This window comes from Panthera uncia (assembly GCF_023721935.1).
Source record: "Panthera uncia isolate 11264 chromosome B3 unlocalized genomic scaffold, Puncia_PCG_1.0 HiC_scaffold_1, whole genome shotgun sequence".
NCBI lineage: Eukaryota > Metazoa > Chordata > Mammalia > Carnivora > Felidae > Panthera > Panthera uncia.
In genome coordinates this window covers 10,118,810-10,128,110 of record NW_026057582.1, presented here as the reverse complement: position 1 = coordinate 10,128,110, position 9,301 = coordinate 10,118,810, and the positions used below count along the sequence as shown (strand labels likewise).

The following is a 9,301-nucleotide window of genomic DNA, read 5'->3' as shown; positions in this document are numbered from 1 at the left end:
CCTCCCTTCCTTCCTTCTTTCCTTCCTTCCTTCCTTCCTTCTTTCCTTCTTTCCTCCCTCCCTCCCTCCCTCCCTCCCTCCTTTTCTTTCTCCTCAATAAGTAGGAAGAACACACAGGAAAAACAGCCCATATAAGAGCACTATAGGATGAGTTTTTAAGCTATGGACTCAGACCCCACAAGGTTCACTGGCCTTGGGGGTTTGCTACTGGCAGAGCAGTGAGGGGACGACGTCACCGGCGAGCAAAGCCCGGTGGGCTGCAGCAGGAACAGACCCCAAGCCTGCAGGAGGCCACAGTGGGAATGGGCCGGGATGGTTTGAAGCCAGCGTCCCAGCAGAGAATGATGCAGAAGGCGGTTAAGTGGGCCAGCGCTGGGTTACGGAGGGATTCGAACACTAGCCGAGCCGTGTGACCTGGCCCCCAGGCAGGGGGCAGCAGGGGGCCCACCCCAGTGACCTCGGGGCAGCCCTGTGCAGGGCCAGTTTGGAGGAGCAAGGATGTTCCCGCCTGTACCGGTCAGGCTGGGCTCGGTTCTGCTGCAGAGACAACCCTCAGCTCTCAGCGCTTAGAGCAACGATGACTTAGCCGTCGTGCTGCCGCGGAGAGGGGCCGCTGTCCAGGGCGGGGGATGGCCAGCAGTTGGGAGACTCCAGTCCAGAGACACCTCCGTGTCAGCCCCTGCTTCCCCCGCTGCCTCAGCAGGGGGAGGGGCACGGGGGATCCCATGCCCGATCCCCGATCCCTAAATTAAGTTCCGGCTCATGGGCACAGGGCCCTCTCCTCCAAACCCTTCATTTGGCCTGCAGGGACCCTCCAGCCAGAGAGGGAGGCGGCTTGAAGCCAGGCCACTGTGGCCGGCGGCAGCAGTCTATTGGCCAGCAGGAGGGGGTGGGACCATCCTCCTGGGTGAATCCCCTGGGCCTGCCCTGCAACTGCTCCCATGCGGGCGAGGGGACCTCAGAGAGGAGTCCTTGGCATCACAGACCGTGCTACAGAGGTGGGGTGTAGGCCGCCGGCCCGGCCGTTCAGCTGAGCGGAGGACCGGAGGAGACGCTGGAAGAGGAAGGGGGGAAAGGACGGGAAGGGGAAGAGGTGGAAGGGAAAGGAGGCCCGAGCAGAGAAAGGCAGGAGGCGCGGGGCCCGCCCAGGTCGGCCGGCACGGAGGCCGATCAGCCTGCCTCCGCCCGCGGCCTCACCTTCCCTCCGGCCAGTCAGTGGGCAGGGCCAGCGGCCAGCGCAGGGCTCCCTCGCTCGCTCAGAGCGGCCCGCTTGCGGCCCTGCCGGCGTTGGCACGGTGACAGTAGCCAAGTGTGCAAACTTGTGCCATTGTCCCCAGGCCAGGGGGAGCCATGGAGACTGGCTAATATGACACAGGAAAATGTTTGCTGATGGCAATTCTATGGGCTTTGTCCACCTCTTTCTCCATCATGACGACTCGATTTAAGTCCCTAACTGTTTGACTACAAATGCAAGGGGACCGTGCAACGCCAGCCTTTTGTCCGGCCGCGCTGAATGGGCAATTCAGGCTTTGTGCAGCTCAATTGAGGAAGCAAACATAAAGACAAGATTCCTGAGAGCTCCGGCTCCCTTCCCATGGATATCCCAGCACCTCGTTAGGGAGTCCTTCCCCGGCTACCTTTCCCGACATCAGCGAGCCGCCTGCCCTCACAGGCTGGCCAGGGGCCGGTGCCTCCTGGAGGGGGCTGGGAAGAGGGAGACAGAGACAGACAGAGACAGAGAGGGAGAGAGGAAGGTGGCGGGAGGGGGAGAGGGAGAGACACTCAACACTCAAGGACAGAGGGGAAAGAGCCCGCCCCGGCTTACCCCGTCCGATTGTCTGTCTGCACTGGGGCATGGCAGCTGTAGGCCTGGAGTCTTTGGGGGAGGTATGCAAGCCCATCTCTTCTGGGCCCAGCCCCTCCTCAATCCTGGACTTTTTAAACACACGCACACACACACACACACACACACATGCACACCCACACACACACACACACACACGCACTGCCCCCTCGAGAAACCAGGGAACCGAGGTCAAGGGGAGGAGGGGCTGAAGGGTAGAAATTTACCGGGAAATGATTGCATTTGGGAGCTGTCTTTTTTGTGATGGTCCCCATGGTGACAATTTGTGACGGCAAAGAATGTGGGAACGGGGCGCTGCCGCCTGATTGGGATGCTTTGTATCTGGAGAGGCGCTCCTGATTGGCCTGAGGGGCCCCCCAGCGCCGGGGACTCGTCCTCCATCCAGCCCACTCGAGGGCTGCACGACTGCTTCCAGCCGGACGCACGGAGCTCGCCGGCCACGCCGGGCCTGGCCCAGGTCTGCCGCGGGGAACCTGCCAGGCCACGTCGGCGGGGGGCCCGGGGCCGGCCCGCACCCTCGGTCAGTGTGGAGGCTCAGGCGGCTCCCGCCGGCTGGGTGGGGGCGTGGGGCAGGCTGGGGCCTGGGGGAGGGGCGAGGGGCCTCGGGTGGTGGCCCAGGAGGCATGAAATTGCTGCAGATGCTTCTGCGGGGGAGCCCCGCTGCCCACAGTCTGAGATCAGCCCGCCAGGCAGGCCCAGGCTTGAGTGTCAGACGGGGGTCCTGCCCGTCCTGCGTGAGCGCCGGGGGTGGAGCGTGGGCGCCGAAGAGGGGGGGCTGAAGCTAGCAGGCCTGGGGGCGGGGGTGGGAGGGGGAGGGCATCACCACTGGGGAGAGAAGGGGCTTGGCCTTGCTTTAAAGTGGAGCGGTGGCCTCGGCTCAGAAAATAAAAACCTCGCTGGCAAGTTGCGCACGTTGGCAGCGTGGTGTGTGGGAGACACGGTGAGCTGGGCACGCGGAGACTTGCGCTCCGGCCCCAGCAATGCCACTTGTAGCTGGGCCGCCCTGGGCAAGCCGCCCAGCCTCTCTGAGCCTCGGCTGCAGGGGAGGGCCAGACTTGGGAGGACTGAGGGGGCCCGCGTGTTCCCTCCCAGATGCTGAGGAAACGCATGCTCAGCGGCCTGAATGGGCAGCCCAGTGCCCAGGACTGTGTTTCAGGCTAAGGGGCGCTGGCCCTGCGGCCTCGGGGGAAGGGGGGGGGGCGGCGGCTGGATGCTGGTGCCCGGAGAGACTCCCAATGGCCTGTGTGTCCCCCCAGGTCAGCTCTGTGCCCTCCCCTGGAGCTGCCAGCCACGAGCAGAACCCACCCGCTTCATGGAAAGCCCCATGCAGTGGCCTCCTGGTGATGGCAAACGACAGTGACGTAAAGATGCTGCTGAACTTTGTGAACCTGGCGTCCAGTGACATCAAGGCAGCCCTGGACAAGTCTGCACCCTGCCGCCGCTCAGTGGACCACCGCAAGTACCTGCAGAAGCAGCTCAAACGCTTCTCCCAGAAGTATTCCCGCCTTCCTCGGGGCCTCCCCGGCAGAGGGGCGGAGCCTCACCTGAAAAGGGGACCCGAGGACCGGCCAGGGAGGCTGCCCCTCGATTCTGGCCACGATTCCAGTCCCGGCGGGGGTGGGGGTTGCAAGGAGAAGGCTCTGGGGAACCCGTACAGGGAGGAATGTCTCTCTAAGGAGCAGACCTTACAGGGGCAGAACCCAGAAGCTGCCAGGCCTGGCCAGGTGCCCATGAGGAAAAGACAGCTGCCCGCTTCCTTCTGGGAAGAGCCTCGGGCCACCCACAGCTACCCGCTGGGGCTGGACGGGGGGCCGGGCCCCAGGGAGGGACCTCCCTATGAGGGTAAGAAACATTGCAAAGGTTTGGAGCCCTTGGATCCTGAGACGGCCCCAGTGCCGGCATCCCCAAGGGCACCGGCTGAAAAGGAGCCACTCAAGATGTCTGGGGTCTCCCTGGTGGGCCGTGTCAATGCCTGGAGCTGCTGCCCCTTCCAGTACCATGGACAGCCGGTCTACCCAGGTCCTCCAGGGGCCTTGCCCCAGAGCCCGGTCCCCGGCCTGAGCCTGTGGAGGAAAAGCCTGGCTTCCCCAGGGGAGCTGGCCCACTTCTGCAAGGATGTGGATGGGCCAGGGCAGAAAGTGTACAGACCCGTGGTTCTGAAGCCTATCCCCACCAAGCCGGCTGTACCGCCACCCATCTTCAATGTCTTTGGCTACCTCTAGCCGGGCTGGGAGGCCCTCGGCTCCGACCTCTGGCCTGTAGGGGTGTTGGGGGCCCAGGGAGCTCTCCGTGCGAGAAGCGAGCTGGGCAGTGGCGTGGCCTCTTGGGAACCTTCCCTTTGTGTGTGTGGATGGGAGGGGAGGACAGGATTGGGGCAGTGGCTTCTCCGGCAGGCGCCAAGTCAGCCCTTGCCTTGGGAGCTGTGGGGCCGGGCTCCGCCGGCCCCTCTCCAACCAGACCAGAGCCTGACAGAGCATCCCACTGTCCTCGTGCCGGTCTTGTGCGGCGGGGCTTTGCCCCGGCCCGCCAGCCGCTCCAGAAGCCAGAGTTACACGTCTGTTCACCTGCCACCCACTATGTAAGCCAGTCTCAGTTCTGTTCTTTTCGAGGTGTTTTTTTTTTTTTTTTTTTTTTTATAAATAATTAAGGTTAAAAGAATAAAGACATTTCTTTTGCAGTTTCCACATCTTGATGTCATGAGGTTGAATGGTCCCCAGGTTAAGAAATGCTGGCTGGGCCCGGGGAGAGGGCAGCTTAGGGAAGGCAGCTGGCTGTGGGGGTGGCCGGGAATGACCCAAAGACCTCCACGGTGTCTGAGAATGGATACTGCGGGCCGGCAGCTCCACTCAAAGGAAGGAGGGTGGAGAGGAGTCACCGGGGAGTCACCTCTGCTTGCCAGGTCCAAGAACAGAGGGTGAGGGAGGCCCGTATCTCCAGATGGTCCACAGTGCTCTAGAGAATAAGGAGGCCGGTACCAGAGGAGGTGGGGCTAGAGTCCTGGCTCTGCAATGGGATGTGGTGCTGGACCTTTCCTCCGGGGGCCTCCTTGCCCCACCTGCAGCGTGAGGGGTGGGATGAGAGTGGTCCCCCTCTGCTATGCCTTCCACTCTGATTACGGCCTCAGAGCAGAGGCTGGGCCAAGGCAATCATGCCCGACCTGGCCAGAGAGAAAATCAGGACACACTGGAGCTTGGCCCCCTGTGGACAAGCCAAAAAAAAAAAAAAAATCTCTGGCTAAGTCAGATTCCTGGGTAACCTGCTGATGGCCCCCTTCCTGGGCCTGGCACATACCAGGTGCCCTGTCTGTGACAATGCACAGAGCAGGGTGCTGGTGGCAGGGAGTGGCCCTGGGTCTTGCCCTGATGCTGCCTGAAGGGCAAAGCCATTGGAGAGGCATGCGCCTCCATACCGGCCCAGGGTCTGTCTGCTGCGTGAACCTGCTCCGTGGCTGAGAGCACACAGACCTCATCAAAGCACAGCTCTCACCACTGGGACGGGTGCAGGGCCAGCCCTGGCTGAGGACTGCAGTCCCCTAATTAGCAGCATGATGCTGGAAAGTTCATCTCCCTCTGTGCCTTGGTTTCCCCACTCTATAAAGCCGGGGACTAGGTCAGTGATAGCAAACAGAGGTACCTGCCATTTCTGCACCCAAGGCAGGTGTCCTCAACTAGTCACAGTCACTCTCCCTCGGGTGCCGGATACGACCTCGGAATCCTTTCTAACACAAGGCTCCAGGATTAGCGATTGTGAAGGGCCCTTCCTACTCTGCCTGGTTTTGCTCTAGGATTCCCCTGGAGTGGAGCATCTCTATGGGAGGGCAGCCTGCTCCCTGGGAAGCCAGTGGGTTTCTGGTAGTTTGTCTGATGGTCTGGGAGGACTTGAGAGCCACGGAAGCCACGTGATGCCGGCAGACTTGTTCTGAGTCGTTATCTAGCACACAGGGTGGGGCATCAGGACGCTCGCCACAGGCCACTCTGGTCTGCTCTGCCCCTCCACACGGTACAGCAAGGTGTTAGAAGCTCTGATCCACCTACCGGCTCTGTGACCTCGGGCAAGTTACTTAACCTCTCTGGGCCAAAACTTCCTTATCAGAAAAATATGACCGAAAATAGACAGATTGCCGTAGGGATGATGGGAGCACCTGGTACTCTTGAGTGTCACAGACCTGACAGAAAGCCGCACTTGCCAAAAGTCACCTCCCCTAGTCATCTGGGCCATCCAACTGTCCTCCCCCCGGGGAGGAACAGAGCCCAGGGAGGCGTGTTTTCTCAGAATGCTGCCCCGAGCCGCTCTTGGGCTCCTTTCCCCCAGGGGACACCCTAGTGATGCATGAATACAAACGCAGGGAGGCTTGTCTGGAAGCAGAAACCTTTACTAAGAAGCGGCTGGACAGAAGCACACGGCGCCATGACTCCCCAGGCAGAAGCAAGTTGGGGGCAAAGACATGTAGGAAAGCTGTGGTTAAAAAAATACAGCCGCAGCAGAGGATTCCCTGAACAAAAAAGTCGCGCTGGTTCCAAGTGAAACCCAGGAACTCACCTCCTAGCCTCACATCTCCAGCACTAACGTCCCACGTGCTGGGTGCACAAACCGGAACCACGTTCAGGATTTTTAGTGTTTGGTGATGCTGTTGAGACATCTCTGCGCCCCAAGTATGGGGGTGGGGGAGGAGGGCTCTGCAGAGGGCTGTGGCTCCCAAGTCGTTCTCTGGAGCAGCGGTGGTCAAGAAATGGAACAACCAAGCACAACCCGAGCACCGGCCAATCACAACCGACCCTTGGGAACAGGCCCCAGCCCAGGCCTTAATCCTTAAGCTTCTGGGTTGGGGCGCGGGTGTGGGGGGAATAGGGGCCGGGATCTGAGAAGGCCAAGGCTGGGGAGAGACACCTGGGGAGGAGGAGCCCTGACCAGTGCCTGTGACCAACCAGTACTGACGAGCACTCGTATTCTAAGAGCCCAGTGCATCCCAGCATCCCAAGAAGGTGTCACAACCATGCCCACCTGAAAATGGGCTGGGGGCTCCCAAAAACCCCTGGCTTCCCCCACAGAGCCACGTGAGGATCCCGGGGGGCAGCAGAGGGGACAAGGCTTCGTGCCTCCGGTTTGGTGCCTTTGCAGGGGTTGACAGTGGCCACCCCTCCAGCACCTTCGCTCACGGTGGCCCGTATTCAGATTTCTTTTCCTTCCTGGTATCTCAAGTTTTGTGGCAAACGGGTGAGCAGGACGCGAGGACAAGCTGCCAGGAAACATGTGTGTGCGAGGCAATCCCAGGTGTCAGGAGGCTTGTAGACACGCAGCCCTGTTTGCGATGCTGCTCCCGTTTCCACGGTGATTGAAGCAGGACAGAAAAACCAACCCCAGGCCGCTCTGCTCACAGAGCAGGAAGCTGCCCCCTCTCCTCCAGCTGCTGGCTCTCCTGTGGCTTTCAGAAGCCCAAAGGTGTCGTGCACCCTGTCCCAGCACCTGCCCCACCCCTACACCCGCCAAGAGCAGCGCCGAAGACCCCAGGCCCTGTGGGAAGGAGGGGGTCGAGTGAGAGGGACCTCGCAGGGCAAGGTGTCATCTGTGCAACATTTATTGTACTTGACGAGTGGGTCCCCCACCCACCCCCGCTGGATCACACCTCCAGGAAAAAAGCTCAGGAGTCAAGTGGAGAGTTTTACAGACAAAGTGGGAGGGGACCGGGACAGCCCGGTGGCAGGTTGTCTCCGAAAGGCAGACTCATCCCTGAAAGCGTCGGGGGCGGGGCTGCGGCTGCCCTGCTGGCTCCCACCTGCCCCCCCCCCCAACTTCTGCCCTGCCCCCTCGCCCAGCCCCGGGAATGGGGCCTCTGCCACTCCCAACGGCAGAGAAAGTCTGGGCTCTACTCATCAGGTTGAAAACAAACACGGGTTTTTCTCCCACTTGACACGTTGTGTTCTCTGGTCCGGGCAAAGCTCTGGCCCAGAGACCTGGTGAGGTCACGGCAGCTGCCCCAGCTGCCACAGAGGCCAACCCACGGCCTCGTTCTGTCATCAGGCCCCCTGGGATTTGGGGACACGGCTGTCCTGAGGCTTAGTGAAAGTCTGAGGAGCGACTCCTCCACGCGGCCTTGGTTACTGGGTATTCTCGTATTTCAGGTACCGAATCAGCCTGCCCGGGAGGGGCAATGCATCCAGCAGTTTTATGCGGTGCTTTCCAACCACCTTCCTCACTTGCAGCCGGCACAGGTGAGCCAGGGGCCTCGGGAGTTCTGGGAAAGGGGAGAAAGAGAAGTGCCAGCGTGTCGTTTGCAAGCAGCAGAGTTTGCCTCTGTGACTGCTGGCAGGTAGGAGACACCCAATCGATATGACTGGATAAGAGGGGGGCGCCTGGACCCCACCACGCTCCGAAACCCCGGCCCCTGCCAGCTGAAAAGATCTGGCGAGGCAGCTCCCGCCTCGTCGCCCCTCATCGATCCGCACGGCCCAAGGCGGCAGCTAGGGCAGGTACAAGCCCATTTCACAGGTGAGGACGTAGTGGGGGGCACACCTGGAGCCGGATCTGCCAGCCCCCTCGTCTTGTCCTCCTTCCTGTATATACACAGCCTGGACCCCCCAACACAGTCTTAGCGAAGGGGTCGGGGAGTTCGACCGCTTAAGTGCCCCCACGCATGGAATTAAGCTCTGAGCTCTGGCGGTGCAGACAGGCCAGCGTGGGGACAGGGATGGGGCATCTCCCCACACGTCCCCAAATCCCACTTGGCTGCTGCCTCCTGGGAGGCCTCCCGGGATATCTCACACAGCGGAGTTTTCTCAGCTGAGGGGGAGGGGTGAGGTAGGAACAGGGGTTGATGTGTCTGGTGATGGGGCAATTTATCTCAGTCCTGGGCACAGGGTCTGGCACAGGCGAGGGGTTTGCCGAATCAAAGGATGCCATCCATTCACTCAACAAACACATGCTGACCCCTTGGCTGCCTGGCCCCGTGTTCCCGCCAGGGATGCAGAGGAACCAACCCAGGACTGTGGGGAAGGCTTCCACACCAGATGGTGCCATCTGAGCAGGGTCTTGGTGGGTGGGCAGGTATTTGCCAGGCGAAGAAGGGAGGTAGGGACATTCCAAGCAGGGGAAACAGCAACGCCAAGCCGAGGAGGCCGTGGCCATCCCGGGAAGATCGGGATGCGGAGGGAATGTGGACACAATGGCAGAGGGGCCAGGTGGCTGAAATGCCATCCAGATGCATTTCTGGCTGCTCGGTCTCGCTTAGGACAGAGCCTCCCCTCTGGGAAGCTCAGTCCCTTTCTCAGCTGAGTGAAGACTGAGTTTGTGAGGAGGAAGGCAAAAGGCCACTGGCGAGCAGAGGACAGGGCCGCTGGCCTGGCTGGCTTCGGAGACTCTGGGGTACCTGCCGCCTCTTAGAGCCTCTGCCCACCCTCCGTCTGGTAAAATAATGTCAACATCACAGCATTAAACGAAAAA

General features: G+C 61.1%; 2 protein-coding genes across 8 annotated transcripts in view; one reads left to right on the top strand and one right to left on the bottom strand.

Annotated features, from left to right (window-relative positions):
• FAM181A (family with sequence similarity 181 member A) overlaps window positions 1–4,548 on the top strand; it is an 8,499-nt gene extending 3,951 nt beyond the window's left edge. For 2 of the 4 annotated variants that reach the window (XM_049612252.1, XM_049612250.1), the window contains one exon: window positions 3,121–4,548. In XM_049612252.1, the coding sequence (XP_049468209.1) occupies window positions 3,208–4,086 (879 nt within the window). In that variant the 5' untranslated portion in view covers window positions 3,121–3,207 and the 3' untranslated portion in view covers window positions 4,087–4,548. Of the gene's footprint in view, window positions 1–1,125; window positions 2,385–3,120 lie in introns of those variants that run through there. The other 2 variants (XM_049612253.1, XM_049612251.1) reach the window with 2 other exon arrangements.
• Window positions 4,549–7,421: 2,873 nt separating this feature from the next.
• The window catches only part of ASB2 (ankyrin repeat and SOCS box containing 2), a 47,147-nt gene continuing 45,267 nt past the window's right edge, over window positions 7,422–9,301 (bottom strand). For all 4 annotated transcript variants that reach the window (XM_049612234.1, XM_049612235.1, XM_049612236.1 and 1 more), the window contains one exon: window positions 7,422–8,096. In XM_049612234.1, coding sequence (XP_049468191.1) covers window positions 7,960–8,096 — 137 coding nt within the window. In that variant the 3' untranslated portion in view covers window positions 7,422–7,959. The remainder of the gene's footprint in view (window positions 8,097–9,301) is intronic.